At 53.7% G+C, this 19,518-nt stretch overlaps 1 protein-coding gene across 2 annotated transcripts in view; it reads right to left on the bottom strand.

Moving 5' to 3' along the window:
• ITGA11 (integrin subunit alpha 11) overlaps nt 1-19,518 on the bottom strand; it is a 118,284-nt gene that overhangs the window by 55,604 nt on the left and 43,162 nt on the right. For both annotated transcript variants that reach the window (XM_005602972.4, XM_001495868.7), the window contains exons 3-5: nt 8,359-8,459; nt 4,127-4,218; nt 1,435-1,549 (exon numbers count right to left, since the gene is read on the bottom strand). In XM_005602972.4, coding sequence (XP_005603029.2) covers nt 1,435-1,549; nt 4,127-4,218; nt 8,359-8,459 — 308 coding nt within the window. The remainder of the gene's footprint in view (nt 1-1,434; nt 1,550-4,126; nt 4,219-8,358; nt 8,460-19,518) is intronic.

The following is a 19,518-nucleotide window of genomic DNA, read 5'->3' as shown; positions in this document are numbered from 1 at the left end:
CAGCATGTGACACCCTGACATGTCCGGGCTGACCGTGCCTGATAGCTTTGTCCTGTTCCAGTGTGGTTCAGCTCCACACTTGAGGAGGGAGCACCTGCCACATGCCGGAGCGCCACGTGGGGTGACCGAGACAGAAACTTCTTGATTGGGAGGAATTTCCAATCTAGTGGTAGGGACCAGGTTTCTTTTATTTTTAAGACAGTTTTATTACTGGAATGCACTTATTATTGCTGATTTCTTCCTTACAACTTCAAAGTTTTCTTTTTAAGACATGTCGGGAAGAATTTTGCTTTAGGTCTGTGGTTCCTAAACATGGGTGAACACCCCACTGAAACACACACACACACACACACACACACACACACAGACACCCCGGGGCATATCCCAGACCTGTTGCATTAGAACCTCCACGGGGAGTGCCCTGGAATCTGTGTCCAGTAAGCTCCTGGGCACTGCTGCTGGTCAGTCAGGGGAGGAAGCCTCCCCCACAGGCGGTTCTGGGTGGCTGGGAGGGTCACACCCTGGCCCAGAGGAAAGAGCAGCCCTGGGCGTGGGGCGACTCACCTTGAGCCTCTTCCTGAGCCCCAGCACTGTCCTTCTCTCTGCCATTTTGTGTGAATAAACTCCACACCTCCTCATTGCAATAAGAGGACCACTTTCGAGCCCCTGCTGGACTGATGCTTCCTCCCCCAACTCAGGTACCATCTTTCCATCTCGGACTGGGCCCTGCTGTTTGGAGGGAGGTGCGGGCTAGCTGGAGTGCTAATCCTCTCACCCTCAATCAAACGGGCAGCAGCTGCTTGGGTGATGGTATTCAGCCCAGAGGAAATAGTGAGGCTCGGAGCCAAGCAGCCTGGGCTCGAGGGAGGCAAGGTTTCAGCATCATTTCCCCAGATTTTCTTGGCAGGTGGGGAGTGTGTGGGAGGTTTTGCGTTCCGTGAAGTTCCTGGCAAGCTGGGTAGAGCTTCCTGATGTCCAGGAACATGGGTTTGATGGGTCTATTACCAGGGATATTTCTGTTCTCACTGGCCCCCTATCCACAGACAACAGCAAGGCATAACATTAGGGGGCACCATTCACACCATAGTCTAATCGAACGACGTCCCCTGTGCAGTGCACAGCTTGCCTGATATACATGGTGGCCCAGCAAGTTCTTCCCCACTCAGGTGTGTTTGCAGTGAGCCTCGCTGTCTGCCAGGATTGTCTTCCTAACCTCAGCTCATTTCTCCCCCACCATCACTCCGTGTGGGAGGGTGGGCCACAGAGGCCCCGAGACGTGAAGCGAGTGGTCCCAGGTTACCCAGAGAGCCGGAGCAGGGCGGGGTGAGAGTCTAAGTGCTGCTTTGTAGCTGCAGGACAGCGGGGATCAGAGCCCCGAGCCTCCCACAGACTGCTGGCCGCTCAGCCTGAGTCTGCAGATTAGAAGCCACTTACTTTGGAGAGCTGGGGCCACCGTCTTAGAGAACCTGAAGTTGGAGTTGACTCGTGAACACATCCCTGTGGTGTAGTAGGAGCTCCCACACTCGTGAGACCAGAGGGGGCTGCAGGCCTGTAAAGGAAGCGCAGTCAGACCCCCAGTCAGTGGGGGGCCTCAGGGTGCGTCCAGGCCCAACAGCCTTCAGTCCAGACCCAACCTCCAAGACCCAAGACAAACACCCAGGGTTTAGAGGGTCTTCTTTGAGTCTAACTGAATTCCCTTTTGCTACAAGGTGTACCAATTCCCTTGGTTTCAGGTGGAATGGGGAAAAACTAATCTTAGAGTCCTTTGTTGTATTTTCAAGGGTGCCATTTTCTATCCTATCTTCTAGGGTTGTGACTCTCCTTCACTCAGTCTGCCCACCCCACCCCCCACACAGGATCTGGGAAAGCCTTTTCATCCAGGGGAGTGGACCTTTCAAGGTAACTAGAATAGCCCCTCTGTCTGAACAGGTCACTGAAGGTCCTTACTGGGATATTTCTAGGACTGGGTCCCAACAACATGCCATGGCTCTTGTTAGAGAAAGAAAAAAGAACACCTCTGCTCTTTCTCTGCTACCAAAAACATTGATATCAACTCCTCATTTAAAGACTGAGTGAAGAGTTCCTCTCAGAGTCAGGGTTATTAAAAATGAAAGCCCAGCTCCATGTCTCCATTTTTGTCCTGCTGCCAGGAAACTCAGGACTAAATTTTGTGTTGTAATTTTCTTTGGTTTGGAAGAATAATTATTCTATTGCCAATACCTTTCTTTAATTAGCTGTCTTTTTTTATACTCAGATTTTAAAGATTTTATTTTATCTGTGTCCTTTGTTGAAGCTGCAGTAAATTATTTTTGGAAGTAGAGGGAGAATAAAGAATGGAAAGGTGAATGATGGATAATGGATGGTTGGGTGGATGGGTAGATGGATGGATGATGGGTGGATCGGTGGATGGGTGGATAGAAAGATTATGGATGGATGGATGGGTGGCTGGATGGATGATGAATGGAGGTAGGAAGGGATGGATGGAAGGATGGATGATTAGATGGGAGGATGAGGGTGTGGATCGATATATTGATGAATGGGTGAATGAATTAAGGGATGGATGGATGAATAGAGGGAAGGATAATTTATTGGGGGATGGATTGATGAGTGAATGAATAAACGGATGGGCAAATGAGTTTTAAAAAAGTTGCTATTTATAAACCAGGGACTTAAACTACCCACATAGACCCCAGAGGGTATGTCACACCATCCCTCTTGGGCCTTCATCCCACTTTGTAAAGTGGGTGAAATCAAATTAGTAGGAACGCAACAAGGAGCCTCAGAGGGAAGGGGGTGTAGCAACAGGCTCCTGACAGGCATGTGTGTGCACAGGGCCAGGGATCCTGTTTGCCTTGGTTGGGGAGGATGGACGGCTATGGGCTGACCACACATCGAGGCACCTCAGGACTTTCCCTGGCAGAGCCACTACATTCTGCTCAAGTCCCAGAGCATCCGAGTCATCTCATTGCCAGGGTGTCTGGCGCTTCACATCCTAGATGTCTCGTCTGTAGACAGAAATGGACTGACGGACAAGAGCCAAGAGTAACACAGCCCTCCCATCTTAAAACAAGTGGTGCATTTTAGTGGGCTTTCTGGGGTAATTTTTCTCTGAAATCCTCTCTCGCAGCTGTTTCTAGGAGCTATCAGCTCCAGAAGGATCCTGTTTTGAACCCCTAGAATCCCCCAAACTCATGGGGGGCCACTCCCACATGGCAGGGAGGAGCAGGCCCTGCAGATCCATCACGCCGACTGTCACCAGCACTCACTCGCCTGCTGTGCGCAAAGCCTGGGCGGGGTTCAGAGAGCTCCTGCTCGGCCCCTGCTGCCCTTCTGTCCTGATGTCCTGTTGACATCACTCACTCGCTTACTGTTACTCCCCTAATCAGGATGTCAGCTCCTGGGGGAGGAGCTCTGACTCCTGACTCCCTGGTGCCCGGCACTGGGCACAGTACATTGTGAGTGCTCCCAAAAATTGTTGTCTAAATGAATGAATGTCTCTCCCACCTCAGCCCAAATACTCCCTCCTCTTTCTTTATTGCTAAGACCTGTCTCTTCTTTAAAAACAAAACAGAGACCTCCTCTGGGACACCTTCCATCTAATCCTGCGCAGTCCGGGTGACCCGTTACCCTACTCTTTCCTCGATTGTCGCAAACCTGTGTTCACTCATTTGTGGCTTCCTTTCAAAGTCTCTTCAGGGGGTGTGGTGTGTCTTTTTTCTTTGATCAAACCTGGAGCAGCGGTTCGGCCTCTGCTTTAGAAATTTGTCTCCCTAAAGGAAGGGAGAGGCCTCCCATCGAATTGTCGGCTATCTTTATTTATTCCTGGTCCTTTCATGCTGTCTGCCCCCCTCACCCTGGAGGTATTCGTATCAAACGGCTCAATCTTTCTTCCTGTCTGGACTGTCTCCCCTCAAAAATTTAGGGCACAGCAGGCAGAAGGGCACAGACAGGAAGCTGGTGGAGGGAGCTGCTGCCTGGAGCGTGTGTGGACAGGCAGCGTGGAGGGTGGAGGGTGGGGGTGTGTGTAGGGACATGCTCCGTCACCCTGTGCCTCTCCCAGCCTCAAGCGGAGGGTGCGTGGGGCAGGAAGGGCTGAGGCTCAGACAGGGTGGGGGGTGGCTCTTACCAAGAAGCTGTTGTCCTTGGGGTTGGTGGCCAGGCTCAGGCCGAGGCGCATGTTGTCCTTCCGCTCGGACACGTTGGACAGGGTAACCCTTCCTGGGGTGGGAGGGACAAGCTCAGCCTACAGCCCCTCCGGACTGCCCTCGGCCCAGAGCCTGCTGCCGCCGGCTACCAGAAGGGCCTGTGGCAGGGCGGGTGCCAGGCAGAGTCCTCCTGATTCTCCCAGCCCTCTGGGCCCCTCCCTCACCCGTGCCTTAGTGCAGCCCTTCACAGTTTATGAAGCCTTTGCCCAGACACGGTCTCGTTACTCCCTCACAACTCCTTGTGAAATGAGGAAACCAAGTCTCAGAAAGGCCAAGCAACTTGCCCAGAGTCACACAGTACACACATAACAGAGCCTTCCATCCCCTAGTCTGGAGCTTTCCCTCCTTCAGTCATCTGACTGGACGCCAGCATTCCCCTTGAGTCCCACCCCCCACGTACCAGGGCCCCCCACCTAGGCTGGCTTCTCTGTGCAGTGTCCCCTCCACATTTTCCTTCAAGCCAACCTGTCATCAGCACTTGCCAGCCCCGTGTCCTCCTCTCTCAGGGCCTGCCTCTCTGCTCATCTGACAAACTGATGCATGACAGCTGATTCTCTCTCACAAGTAACGAATAGCCAACTTAATGAGAACCTCCTGGGACTTCAAGGTCTTGCCCAAGAATGTCATTCTGTGGTTGGCTGCCAGGAGAGGTACTGAGGGGCAGGATCATAGCAACACGGTCTAGGGAGAGGGTCTGGCAGGTTAGAATTATGGAACAAAGTTACATGGCGAAGGTTTTATGAGATCCTTCTGCCAGGCCACTGAAGGGAAGGAAGGGAGCTTGAATTCCCCAGATGTGTGTGGGTGTGTATGAGTGTGTGTGCGCGCGCACGTGTACGGCCACGTGGTGGGGCAGAGATTAGGGGAAGCGAGTTGGGCATTAGATTGAGCCAAGAGCGAGTCCTGACCTGCCGTGTGAGGACCTAGACGTCTCTGCTTGGGGGAGGGGCGGGATCTCTAAAGACCTGGGAAGCCTGGACCAAGAAAGGTCTGCATTTTGCTTGGTGGGCGATGGGAAGCGTGAAGAGCTGGCCTGCCCTTCGGGTCACAGGCCTCCGCAGAGACCAGGACTCCAGGCTCCTGACTGGACGTGGCTGGACGGGGGCAGCTGTGTTTGCTGCTTGTCCCTTTGGTTCCCTCAGTTGGGAGTGAGTCTCCTTTATGAGACCCAGCCCCTCGCAGCTGTGCTGCAAGTGACTGGGATTGCTTTCTGTCTTGTCTGTCCACAAAAGGCAGAGAGAAAAAAAAGTAATAACCCTGGTGTTTTTATGGTGCCTTATCATTTAAAAAGTACCATCCCCACGTGTCCTCCCAGGATCCCCTCTGGGTCCTGGGAGGCCCAGGAGTCACCATTTCCATTTTACAGATGAGAAAATTGAGGGGCAGAGAGAGGCAGGGACTCCTACTAGACCAGTGAGTGGCAAATGACAGAGGGGGACTGGAACCCAGGCCGTCTGACATCCACCTGAGTTCTCCCGTCTGATGGCAGGCCTGCGGCGGCAGTGGGATGGTAGTGAGGAATCTGGAGAGGAAGCTCCGAGCCCTGACTAGGCACCCCTCGGCAGCTTGGAGAATGCTGCCCCCAACTGATGTAGGGGGCACATCCCACTCCTCACCCTGCCTCTCTCCTTCTGCCTTGTCTCAGTGACCTAAGTCCTCACTGAAACTGTGCGGGCCCGGAAGCAGAGGGCATGGTAGGGAAGACCCCTGCGTTGGAGTCAGACGGAGTCAGACAGAGTCAGACATACTCAGGTTCGAGTCCGGCTCCGCGGCGTACTGGCTTCCTGCATTTGGGGCAGTCGGTCGCTAACCTCTCCTGGGTTCAGTCTGCCCCTCTGAGAGCCGGAACACTAACACCTTTCTCAGCAGGTCTCTGTGAGGGTCCAGGGGCACAAGCCTGTCTGCACACAGGCCTGCCTTCCAGATCACACCCCTTCCCGCAGCCTCTGCCCTCAGTGGAACCCTGCCTTCATCCAGGTGCTGGGAAGACAGTGCCCGCGGTGGACTCTCCCACACTGAGGTGTGAATGACTGACACCCACTTAGCCTTCCCTGGGGAGAGAGGAAAGAACATCCTTGACTCAGTGTGACTCAGAGCCTGGAAAACCTGGGACTCAGGTTTCCCGGCCTCGAGCTTCCCACCGTGGGGTAAAATGACGGAGAGGCTTCCTGCCGAGCCACTGCCCAAAAACAGGGGCTTCCTGCCCAGCACTCCTCTGTCTCCCTTTGCTGCCTGCGGCCTCCCGTATCTGCCCGGTTCAGGGCAGTTTCCCAGGGTCTGCCAGCTTCATGGCAGGGGCTCCTCTCCTTTGGAGGGAAATCGGGACCACACTGGAAACCAGAGCAACAGAGGAAATGAAATGACCAGTTCCTCTGTGTCCCCACCTGGAGCAGGAGCTTCTCTCAGGGGCCCAGGCCCTGAGCCCAGAGCCCACCTCTCCCACCACCCGCCTCACTCCCTCTGCCCCAGCCACATGGCCCGTCTTTCCATCCTCAGAGCAAGCTCATTCCCACCTCAGGGCCTTTGCACTTGCTCACCCACTGCTTAGAATGCCCCACCTGACTCCTTCTCACTGTCAAACCTTCGCTCAAGTGTTACCTGCTCAGACAGGCCTTCCCTGACCCCCTTGCTAAGGTAGAAACCCCACCCCTGCTCAGCTCCTCTTATCACAGCACTCCGGTTGATGGCACAGCATTTATCCCTGCTTTCTAATTTGTCTACTTGCTTACCGTCCCCTCCCAGCAGAGCCCGTGGAGACAGCCCTGCTGTATCCCCAGTAACTAGCACAGTGCTTGACATAGACTGGGTGCTCAGCACAGGTTGGGGGACATATTTGACCTGGAATGGATCCTGAGGTCCTTGAGTTGACCTCCTCTCTTTACATATGAGCAAACCGAGGTTCAGAGAGGGGATGTGAGCTCCCCATGGACACACTATGAGGAAACTGTACAGCTGGAAGGAGAACACAGCTTGGCCTGTTTCAGAAGCCTGCATTCTCAGGGTGGGGATGACTGGGATTCTTGAGCCGCCGGCCAGGCTCCCGCCTCCCCTAGACTGTTTCCTCACTGGAGTCTGGGCCCCAGCTGGGGTCTGAACTTCCCATCCATGGCACTGACGCAGCTGTGGACAGCGGGAGCATCCCGGACCACGTGACGGGACAGCTGGCCCGGGTATCTGAGTCCTCGGGCATTCTCTTTGATGTGGGCCTTTTCATCCGTCTTATCTCTTGAAGCTCTGCCATGTCCCCCACCAGGCCCCCGCTTCCCGTCCCCACCTCCCCAGGGAGCCCCACGCTGCTGCTCTAGGGCAGAGGTTCCCCTCCTGGGGGAGGGGCGGCCAGTCCTCCAGGGCAAGGCCTGGGAGTGTGGCTTCTCAGCCCAAACGGAACTTCTCCTTCTTCTGAAATCAAGGCGATGGCCCAGCCGCAAGTGTGTGTGTGTTCGTGGATGCATGCGTGTGCACACACACACAGGTTTTACGAGGGCTTGGAGGGCATGAGGCAGCTCACGGCATCTCCCCTGGGCCTGAAGGCTCTCCAGAGAGGAACGAAGCCCCGGTTTCAGAAAGGCAGCGTGTGTGGTGGTTAAGGGCGGTTGTGGATTGCCTGCACTGGCATCCCCCCCTCGCTGCTTATGAGCTGGGCCACCCCAGCAGGTCCCCTCACCTCCGCAGGCTGGCATTCCCTCCTTTGTTAAGTGCTTGAATCTCATATGGTTGTTGCGAGGATTAAATGAGTCAAAATACCTAAAAAACCAGCACCTGGCACACGGTGCACATTATATGAAATGGATGAATTTTCGCTATTGTTGTTATTTCAAAATCAGAAAGAAGACAGACAGTGTTTTTCTCCTGCTGGGAGAGGAAACCTTGAGTTGAGGGGCAGTGGATAGGTCAGAAAGCAGTGGCCTGGGACACTGGAGGCCTGGGTTTGAATCCTAGCCGGCTCCTGACAAGCTGTGTGACTATGGGCAAGTCGCTTTCTCTCTCTGACCTCAGTTTTCTCATCTGTGAAATGGGGCAGCGATACCAGCTGGGTCACCTCACTGGACAGCTGTGAGGAGCCAGCGTGACTGCGGGCGTGGATGTGCTTTAGAGCCTGCCCCACCCTGGACAATGGTGGCCTCATCGTGGAGAGGCTGGCAGCCCAAGTTACCCAGGTTGAGCTTGGTGCAGTTGCCCTGGGTCACCGGACACTTGTACACGTCCCCTGTCTTCTGGTGGCCGTTGGTTTCCAATGGAGCGCCCACGACCAGCCTGGGAAGGAAGAGAAGACAAGTAAAGATGCTGAGGGAGGTACTCTCCTGGCAAATACTGGAACCTGGAGGGCAGTGTTGAGGGGAAGACGGGGTGGGGAGGGTGGGAGGGAATCCTGGAGGAGGGGCTTTTCTCTCTCTGGGGGAGATGCTCGGCTTTCCGCGTAAAGTCACAGGGCCTGTGGTCTATGCAGGCCGTTGCCAGAATGTGGCGATACGGAGACGAAGACCACGGTGCCCTGCAGCCAGTGGGGTGGAGGCAGTCCCCGGGAGAAGAGGGCAGGGCAGACAACATGGAGGACGTGAGGCTCGAGCTGGTCTTAATGAGGGACTATGAGTTTGTCCCTGGAGGGAGAGTGGCAATGGTGGTCATTCACGCAGAGAAAGGAGGATTTTGGAGCCAGAGTTTTGGCCATCTGTCACTGCCTGCAGGTGGCCTCATTCCTCAGCATATATGACAGCCTTTCAGCTGGTGACCCAGATGTGGGCATGTTGCTCAGGGTTGGGGTTGTCCCCTGAGCCACTAAGTCTTTGCTCAGGGTGGGCAAGGCAGCCAGCAGGGCTAAAGAGCGGCCAGGGGCAGCTGCCCAGCCGGGGCTTCTGCCCTGAGCCTAGGCCTTTGTGACCTTATTGGGAAAAAGGGATTTTGCAGTTGTGATGAAGGATCTTGAGATGAGATCATCCTGGACTGCCCAGGTGGGCCCTAAATCCAAGACAAGTGTCCTTACAAGAAACACACAAAGGAGAGACCAAGAGAAAAGAGAAAGCTATGTGAAGACGGAGCCAGAGCTGGGAGGGATGCGGCCACAAGCCAAAGAATGCCTGGGGCCACAGGAAGCAGGCGAGGCCAGGAAGGATTCTCTCCTAGATCCTTTAGAAGGAGCTCAGCCCCTGCTGATGCCCTGATTGTGGACATCCGGCCTCCAGAGCCTGAGGGAATAAATTTCTGTTTCTGTAAGCCATCTACGTATGTTGCAGTAATTTGCTATGCAGCCACAGGAAACTAACACATCTTGCTGACACGCATGCATAGAGAGAAATGAGGGCCACTCCTTCTTGACCCAGCAATGCCCTGGCAGTGCCTGGGATGCAGAGCCCGTGGCCCTGGCGGCAAGGGCTGGGGACTCACCTCCCTTGAAGCCAGGGAGAATCCCATCTCAGACTGGCCGGCCCAGGCCCTCTCCCTAGTGCTCCTAAGCCCCCTCCATGCCCCATCTCCAGCCCACCAGAGGGCAGCACCATCAAGAGCAGCCCAGAGCGGCCTGGGGAGGGAGCCGGAACCCAGTGCTGATGATAAGTGACACCCTGAAAGTGGGTGATGTGTCCCTCTGGTGCCCACCTGCCAGTCAGTGCTGCCCACCTCTGGCGTCTCTGGAACCCTCGAGGCTCCGGGCGCCAGTTTCTCTCAGCTGCAGCTGCCTCTGTTCAGGCCCTCGTGACTGGAGAACGGAACCCTCCACGGACAGCTGTGCTGTAAGGGCAGGGGGTGCCACAGCTCACTCAGCCCTGAGGGATCCCAGGCCCTGAGGGGCAGAGAATAGGTGGCAGTGGCACTTGGGGCACAGGCACGAGTGAGACATTGGGAGCGAGGAGAACTTTCTGGAGTCCTGCTCGCCGAGCAGCCTCCCAGCCCTGGCAGTGCAGCCCAAAGAAGAAGCAATCATTGTTTTTCCGATTTAAGATGGTTGAGAGGGCTGGGGCCGGCCCATGGCCGAGTGGTTAAGTTCGCTCGCTTGGCTTTGGTGGCCTGGGGTTCACTGGTTCAGATCCTAGGCGTGGACCTAACGCCACTGGTCAAGACATACTGTGGTGGCATCCCACATAAAAAAATAGAGGAAGACTGGCACAGATGTTAGCTCAGCGACAATCTTCCTCAAATAAAAAGAGGAAGATCGGCAATGGATGTTTGCTCAGGGCCACTCTTCCTCACACACACACACACACACACACACACACACACACAAAGGATGGTTGAGAGGGGATGGGCCTGGAGGTTCAGGCTACGCAGGACGTCAGTGGCTTCCTGTGGTCAAATTCCCCCCTGCCCCCACTCGGTGCTGTCAGGAAAGAGAGGGAGGTCTGAAGTGGGAGTTAACAGAGCTCTGTTTGAAATTAAGCCTGTGAAATAAGAGCTGCAGTTTCTCCCCCGGGAACCAGATAATGACAGATTCTAAATATATCCACTTATTAAGCATGTCTATTTTTGACCAGCAGGAATTAATTGGACCCATAAATTCTATTTGTCTAGACGATGTGATTTTTGGCTACTTAATTCTGCGAGTGATTGTGTAGTCAAGGCTGCTCCATTCTTTCCAGCAAAAAAACCCCCAAAAACAAAAAACAAAAACCGAGAGAGATAGAGAGAGAGAGAGAGAGAGAGAGAGAGAGAGAGGTCAGGAAATGAGGTTTGCACTCCAACCTTGCTTTTCTGGCTGCGCTGGTTTTCAAGGTCACCCTGATATGTGAGCGAGTCTTCCAGAAAGATGCTCCCTCCAGGACACCACTGCCCAATGTGGGTGCTTTCCGGAAAGAGTGCCTTTGAGGAACACTTGCCAGGGTGTTTCTGGGAGAATCAGGCACAGCAGGTTCTAGATTAGGAGAACCATGACCATCTTCCAGACAAGCTCTCCTCATATGTCTTCCAGAAAACACCCCAGCAGCCTGACAAGATGGACTCCTCACAACTCTGCCCATTTTACAGAGAGGAATTCTGAGTTCTTGATGGCGACGTGGTGGGGCCCCCAACACAGGGTGAGATCTTTGGGCTGAGAATCTAGGGGTCAGGTCTTCATCCCAGTTCTGTTACCAGCTGGCTGTGTGGCCTTGAGGTCACTGAACTTCCCAGATCTTTGTTTTCTTGGCTGTGAAATGGGGTTAACGATTTCTGCACTGCTTACCTCCCAGGGTCACTGTGAGAAGTCACAGATGTCAAAAGGCATCGAGAAACCGAAGGGGCTGTATCTAGATAAGCTATGTACGAAGACTGGTGACTTCCTAGAAGTCATGTTCTGGCAATGGCCAGCATGTGACTCTCTGCCAGTAAATCTACCAAGTCATTGTGACCCCAAATTTGCTACAAGCCTAGGCTTTGTCCTTTTCAAAGAACCAGGGCTGCCCGCTGTGGCCCCTCTCCATTCTCCCGGACTGGATTTCTTGGGGCGTCTTTGGCCCTTCACTCGGGGGTCATGGCTTACTGTTTCCCTATTACAGATGCAGAAGCTGAGGCCCTGAGAGGGGAGCTGACCCAGGCCCCACAGTTCGTCTGTGGCCGGGCTGGCACTAGTTCTCCTGGGACAGCTTTCTCTGTGTGGCCCCAAATTTCTTCATCATGAAGTGGGTGCCTGGGTTAGCTCTGTCTGCCGTCCTCGAGTCTCGGCATTACGTGTGCCTGTCGGGCTTGAGGTTTTGAGGAGATGATTCAGTCCCGCTGTGGAGTGCAGGGAAAATGTTTGCATCACCACGGAGACCAGCCAAATTGCTCCTGGGGTCTGGCAGCCCCTGCCACCTCCTGCAGCCTCAGCCTTATATAGCCATCTGCATCCTCAGGGCCTGTTGTGCCTCGCAGGGGCTAGACACCCTATCCCCTCTGGCGTGGGCCCCAGACGGCACGGCAAACCCCAAAGGTCGTGGCGAGCGAGCATCGGGCCCTTTCCATGGGCCGCGTGTCGTGACTCACTGGCTGCGGGCACTAGCATCCTTCCCGCAAGGCGTGGGGCGCAGGGCTGCTGTGGATGGGAGCGTTGACAGCATGCTTCAGCCGCAGCCCTGTAGGACCCCTCTAAGCAGGGCCTTGCCAAGGGTGGGGGCTCGCCATGGAGATGGTCACCTGTGGAAGGCAGGACATGGCCCCCTTGGGCGCTGGGCCCTTGGCTCCCAGCGGGACCCAGGCTGAGAGAAGGGGCCCCTCGCTCCCTACCTCACACCCTCTCCATCGAGATTCCTACGGGACTCATCCTGACTTCTGCTTATCCTTGGTCCATCCTTCAAGGCAATTTTAGTCTCTGATCCTTTTAAATTGTACTCTGCTATCAGAAAAAAGGGTAACACGTCCTCCCAATATGTGTACATTATACTAGTGTACAACTGTCAATCTGTACATTAAATATCAGTAATCCTGTTTTTTCAGATAAAATATAACCCTAAATAGAACTTGAATCATTTTATTTCTGTCCTCCAGTATACTGTCTCGCACATCCCCTGTGGTGCACACACCCTACTCTGGAGGCCATCCCTTTAAGATCCAGTAGGAATTCCCACCTTCTCCAGGAAGCCCTCGATGATCACCCCGGGCTTGCCCGCATAAACCAGCAGGGAATCCCTGCCACCTGCTATGGCCAGCGTTTTCGGGCTGTCATTTCTTGAGAGCCCAGACATCCTCGTCTGCCCTGCTGTACCCGCGCAGGCTGGTCTTGAAGCCACCCGTGGACCGGTGGGACCTTCTGTCTGACAGTCTATAGCAGCAGCAGCTTCAGGAGCCTCTGGCTTTGCCTTGGGCCTAAGGGAGCCCCCATTTCAGCGCCTGGAGAGGGGCTGCTGAGAAATGGCATCTTATCCACGCCTGGCGGCTCAACGCAGTGACCCAGCTTCCGTGAAAAGTCCATGTTGCTTGCCTCCTGGTTTCCACTGCCCTCTTCTCCACAGTGTTCACTTCTGTTTGAGGATCCAGGGACTCTGGCTGCATTCCTGGTTCTAAGGACCAAGCACATACCTCAGGCCAGGCCAGTTTGATCCCCTGGCTGCAGTGATTGACTTAGGGCAGGCAAATGACTTAAGTCACCCCAATCAGCATGAATCTCAGGACTTCTTGGGACTCAGAGACCAAAGTGCTCCCTTTTCTCTGGATGCCATAGTGTGTAGATGCAAGGCCTTGAACTGCTGGCAGCCACCTTGTGATGATAAGGAGTTTGAGCTGATACATTGAGAGAGGGAGGATGGAGAGAAGCATCAAGAGAAGGAGTTAAAGTACTGATAACATGGTGAAGCCCTGGATCAAACTAGATCCGAAGCCTGAAGTGCTGCTGGACTTTCCAAATATATAAGCAATAACTACTTTTTACTGTATAAGTCTGTTTGAGTTGAGTTTCCAGGTATTTAAAACATCCTAACTAAAATATGTAAGGCAAGAAAAAAAAGCAAATAGAGCAAATAGTTAAAATTAGCCATAGAAATTCCATATATTCCTATGCTATCAGAAGAACACGGCATCCAGGATCAATGCTCGCATTCAGATTCATGTCCCCCAGCTCAGGCTCCATCAAGGGCAAACACCTACTGCGTGAGTAGTGGGCAGACTTGCTGACAACATGTGTTATTTCTCTTTGGTTGTTTAACTAAGTGTGTAAAACTGTCCCCTGGCCCAGGCTTGTGGAAACAGAAATCCTTTTGATCTGTGTGCATCCCACTTATAGCAGCCACTTGGACAGGGAGCCCTGCACTCTAGATGCTTCTGGTTACCTGGTAACTGGCCTCGCAGACCATCAGGGCTGGGGGGAAACATTGGGCCAAGCTCATCACATACCAGTGAGGCATTGGAGGCTCGGAGCAGGGAAGTTCTGTGTCTGAGGTCTCAGAGCAGACGGTGGCAGAGCTGGGCTGGTGCATGGTATTCTGAATCCCAGGGCAGTGCTCCCCACAAGCCAGGGAGGGTGGAAAGCCTGGAAGTAGGGGCTTGAGGATCTAGGCCCAGCCTGGCCTTCTACTGTCTGTGTCTAGGGAGGCAGGTCTGAGCAGCTTAACTCCCTAGCAGATGGGACGAGCAGAGGCCATGGGCACAAAAAGGCCATCAGATGCTGGGGGAAGGAAGGAGGAAAGCTGCAACTGATGGGCCTGCCCCTGGAGGAAGCCCTGAGCCCAGAGGCCAGCACTGACTGCCTAGGAAAGGCAACCTGTGGGTTTAATGCCCTCCCTGGCCAACCTCTTTGCCCCTCTCTGCAAGACCTGGACTTCACATCCCAGGAAATCCAGTTACCACTGATTATTCTTTTTATTTTAGTGAATAACTTTTGACGCAGTTGAATCGCACTTGATTTTGATTACCAGGACAGCTTTGAGCTGGAAGGGCAGTGAGCATCTGAGGCTCAGAAGGCAGATGTGACAAGCCTGGAAAGAGACATTGGTCTGTTTCAGAGCTAGGACTCCAAGTCCAGTGCTCTTTCCACCACTATGAAGGACCAGGAAGTTCAGAAAGCCCAGCTCTAGGGGCTGGGCAGTGCCCAGCATGGGGAGGATGCTGCCCTCCCCTAGCCAGCTGGGCCTGTCCCCCAGGGGCCTCTTGCCCCCTCCTCTCTCAGCCCATTCCCTTCTTCTTCTGCTCCTCTCCCCCAGTGCGCCCCTCCACTCAAACCCATTCGAGGCCCCAGTTCCATTATTTCCTGGCTTCATGGTCCTTTCCTGAAATCAGATAAGGGCATCGAGGGGTGGGGGCGGTGGGGTTCCCCTGGAGGAGCAGAGAACTCAAGGGAACAAAGGAGAGAGTATTCCTTTAGCGAGGTTTTTTCTCTCCCTCTCTCTCCATGGAAAATGGAATCTCCTCCAGCCGGCGTGAGCGCGGTGGCTAATGTGTTCAAGATGGGGCTGGGGAAGTGCTGATCGCAGCAAACCTGAATGCTGTGGGGGAGGGCCCTGGGGCTGAAAGTGGCTCAACACAGGGTTGACATAAGGGAAGCCATATTGTAGAAAAGAGACCATGTTGTAACTTTGCATGACCTCTGACTAACTAACCCAGCTGGATTTGCACCCTCCAGGAGATCCACCTGTTCTGTAGATTTTTTGACCCCTGCTTGTGCATATACCACCCAGCTGTGCTAAAACGATACCTTTGTTCTTTTGAGTTCCTTAGGAATGTGATGACCCCCCAAACAGAAAGTCTATGCTGACAGCCATCACCAATGACAACTGAAAGATCTGGTGTGGCAACTCCCAGTCTGTAACACCAGAGGGTCAACATTCCTAACCCCTCCCCTGTAACCCACTGGCCTATATAACTGCTTCAAGACTCTGTGCCCGACTTAAGATGGTCCTTTGGACATTAGTCAGCCATCTTCCCTCTTGCTAGCAAGCTGTAATAAAATGCCCTTTCTCCACCATCATCTTGCCTCTTGACGATCGGCTTTTGTCTTGCGGCAAGCAAATCGTGCCCTTTGTGAAGTAACAGGGCTGCACCCGCTGGAGGTGGCCTGCCCGAGGGAGACGGCACCTGCAGGTCTTCTGTGGGGTGGTTGGAGGAGCTTGTGGTTCCCTGTGACTCACATGCCTGGCAGGCCTGGACTCCTGGGGGCCCGAAAAATGAGGACCCCTCTGCTGTACATCCCTTACTCTCCCTGCCTCCATAAAACTCCCATCGGAGATGGGAATCCTTCATGTGTATTTTAAACATGCATACTGTGATGGGTAATTTTATATGTCAACTAGACTGAGCCATGTGGTGCCCATTTGGTCAAACATTATTTGGGGTGTGTCTGTGAGGGTGTTTTGGGATGAGATGAACACTTAAATCGGTAGACTGAGTAAAGCAGATTGTCCTCCCCAGTGTGGGTGGGCCTCATCCAATCAGCTGAAGGCCTGAATAGAAGAGAAAGGCTGACCCTCCGCAGAATAAGAGAGCATCCTTCCTAACTGAGTGCCTGCAGACCGAGACACTGGCTTTTTCTTACCTTTGGACTCAAACTGAAACGTCGGCTCTTCCCAGGTCTCCAGCCTGTTGACCTTCAGACTGGAACTACACCGTCAGCTCTCCAGGGTCTCCGAATTGCTGACTCAACCTGTATATTTTGGGACTTGCCAGCCTCCAGGATCACATGAGCCAACTCCTTATAATCAATCAATCAATCAATCCTCTCTCTCTCCATATATATGTACACACACATTCTATTGGTTCTGTTTCTCTGGAGAACCCTGACTATCACATTTACGTGGTGCTTGTTAAGTTCTAAGGGCTTTACATATATTATTTCATGTTGCTGATGATCCACACCGTCATTCACTCATTGAATCATAAGCAGTTATTGAGTTCTTACTAATGCACCCAGCACGGGGGGCACGATGTGAACGCGGCATCTCTCTGCCTTCAGGGGGCCTCTAGCCTCATAGAGGAAACAGGAAGCCAACAGCCCACTGCAGCACCGCAGAGGGTCTCAAGGTGGTTCCAGCCCAGTAGTGTCAGCCTCCCCCGGGAGCTTATTAGAAATGCAACATCTTGGGCCCTACCGACAGATGAGAGCTGGAAGAGGGGCCTGGCATCCCGGTGTTACAGGCCCCCAGGGAATGCTGATGCGCACTCCCCTTTGAGAAGCACCACCGTCCAGTGTGAGAACTGCTGACGTGGGGGAAGCAGAGGCTCAGGGACCCGCAATCCTCTCTGGGCTCAAAGGGCCAAATCCATGCCAGTGAGGTCAGCCGCTTCACCCCAAGGCTCTGCATTAGCTCCCTGCTGCTCCCCAGCCTGTCCTCACTTTTACCAGCGCTGCTGTGAACACTGTGCACAGCCAGGTCATCGTTTAGGGCTCAGCTCCAAAGTCACCTCCCAAAGAGGCCTTTCCTGACCACGTGTCCCTCCATGCCTCACCACCCTGCCTTATCCTCCTCGTGGCCCTTTGCACTCTCTGATGCTGTCTTCTTTATCTACCTTTTAATCATCCTTTTCTCCCAGTAGAATTTGAGCTGCCGAGGAGCTAGGACCCTGTGGGCCAGGTGGGCAGCTCTAGATACCCCAGCACCCAGAGCAGTGTCTGCACTGAATAGGTCCCTAAAATACGGTTGTCGAATGAATTAGCTAATCACACGCCTTAGTGGGACCCCTGGAATCTGGGAGCCTGCAAATGGGGACCACTGACTGCCAGCCCGGGTTGGTCTCCCAACACCTGTGACCTCAGCTGCGGGAGGAGAAGAAGCTCCAGCAGAGGAACCAAGAGACTGCGCACCCTGGCCTGAGACGGGGCTGTTAGCTGCCCTGGGCCGCAGTGTCCCCATCCACCACATGGGGCTGCACGTACCGGGGCTACTTACCACCCAGGACTTCGAGGGCGGCGACACCTGGACCTTGGTGGTGATGAGAACACCTGGGGAGTTACAAGTGCAGGTTCCCGGCGCCTGGCGGTTCTGGTTCAGTCAGTTGGGCCCAGGGCCTGGGGATCTATTTTTAGAAGCCCCCAGCTGCACAGGCAGGATTGGGAGCCCTTGTGTGAAGGATCTGCTGAGGAAGTGGCTCTGAGGCCCTCTGGACGAGGGACAAAGCATGTGAGTCCCGGGAATTTTCCCTCCCCGTGGGGGTCATGACCACAGCAGCCTCCTTGGCTGTCCAGGGATGGTCCTAGATTGGGGTCTTTACAAAATGTGTTTTGTTTCTTTTGGTCACAAGACAACATAAGAAATACCTACTTTAACTGGTTCAAAAAAGTACTCACTTATTTAAAAAGTATTATTGAAAACTCGTTTAGATTATAAAGGTAACACACGCTTGTTGTATGATGCTCATAGAGCAAAACTGTGCAAAGTAAATGTGCAAGGCCTCTCCCTCCCCTGCTCAGCCCGGCCCTCCACAGGCAACTGCCACCAGCAGCGGGGCTGCAGACGATCGGCTAGGCATTTACGTAGGGAATTTAAAAAACGGAGTCATTCTACATACAAGGGTCTGTAGCGTGCTTTTCTCACCTAATTATTTTATACTTGAACACCCTTCTGTGTCAGTATATATCAATGCCACACTTAGACCTGGTCACTGGGGCCCCCGCTGTGGGTTTTGTTCTGACTCTTCTCTGGCTGGGCCCCCTCCTATGGGGAGAGGAGTCCTAGGGGTGCGGGGGACAGGCCACCTAGAGCCTGCAGCCTCCTCTATGTACCTGGGGTACCAGAATCTCCTGCCCAAACAGCCCAGGACAGGCCTCTTCCCTGGCTCTGTCTTGCTGATGGTGGCTCACACCACCGATGGGGCTAGCCGAGGGGGCTGCTTGCTGGGCATTGTGGACAGAGCTCAGATGGACAGGCTGGGGTGTCCACACATGCAAGGCCCGTCAATTACCAAGAGATAACTGTAGGTGGGAAGAAAAGATGGGGGGCTGTGGGCCAGAGCCTCCATTTACTTTCCAGACCCAGGCCCCTCAGGCGTTGGGGCGGGCCTGGTAGAGACAGGTAAGATGGCTCTGCTTCATTCTTTACACGGTTGCACAGTGTTATACTTGTCTTTTTAACCATTCTCCTCTTGATGGATATTTAAATTGTTTCATATTTTTTCCTATTGATAGATGTTTAGGTAATTTAAAAAATTTTTTCCCACTGCACAAGCCTTTTATCAATACTGTATTTGCATCACTTAACAACAAGGATCTTTTGAGAAATGCATTGTTAAGTGATTTTGTCATGCGAACATCACAGAGTGACTTACACAAACCTAGACGACAGAGCCTCTGACACACCTAGGTCATATGGTGCTAACCTATGGGACCACCATCCTATACGCAGGCTGTTGTTGACCGACATGTCGTTACGCTGCACGTGACCACACAAATGAATGAAAAAGCCGCCATGCACAAGGAGCTGTGTGGAGCCATGCAGGCAGTGGGGACAGAGCCCGTGTGTTCCTGTGCAGGCTGGCCCTGGGGCCCGCCCCTGCCATCTCGGGCACGGAGCCTGCTGACAAGCATCAGCTCAGATGTTGATTTCACAGGCTTGGCTTTCTGCTTTGTTCCTGGAAACTTCTGGGTCCTCCTCAGCTTACATCCAGAAAGCGTTTTTTCCTAAGTTGCAGAAGTACTCAGACGAGAAGAGGAAAGAGTGAGGGAAGGTGACCACAAAGGACATTTTCAACCCATTTGAAGGGAAATGAGAAGCTGACCCACTGACTGTGAATGGCCAGCTTGTGCCATTTAGCTCAATGCCCCTCTCCTTCCCACATCCCGAAGCCAGGCTCACAGGCCACTTGTCTTTTCCTCACCACACCTGGCACTCTCCTTCCTGCCTCTGTGCGTGCAGCCCCCTCATCCTGAACTCACACTGGCCCATTCCATCCACGCTTCAGTGCTTCTTCCTCCAGGAAGCCCTCCTTGATCTCTCAGCTGAAAGCTCTC

Source organism: Equus caballus, chromosome 1 (assembly GCF_041296265.1).
Source record: "Equus caballus isolate H_3958 breed thoroughbred chromosome 1, TB-T2T, whole genome shotgun sequence".
Lineage (NCBI taxonomy): Eukaryota > Metazoa > Chordata > Mammalia > Perissodactyla > Equidae > Equus > Equus caballus.
This window is presented reverse-complemented; position numbering and strand designations above follow the sequence as displayed.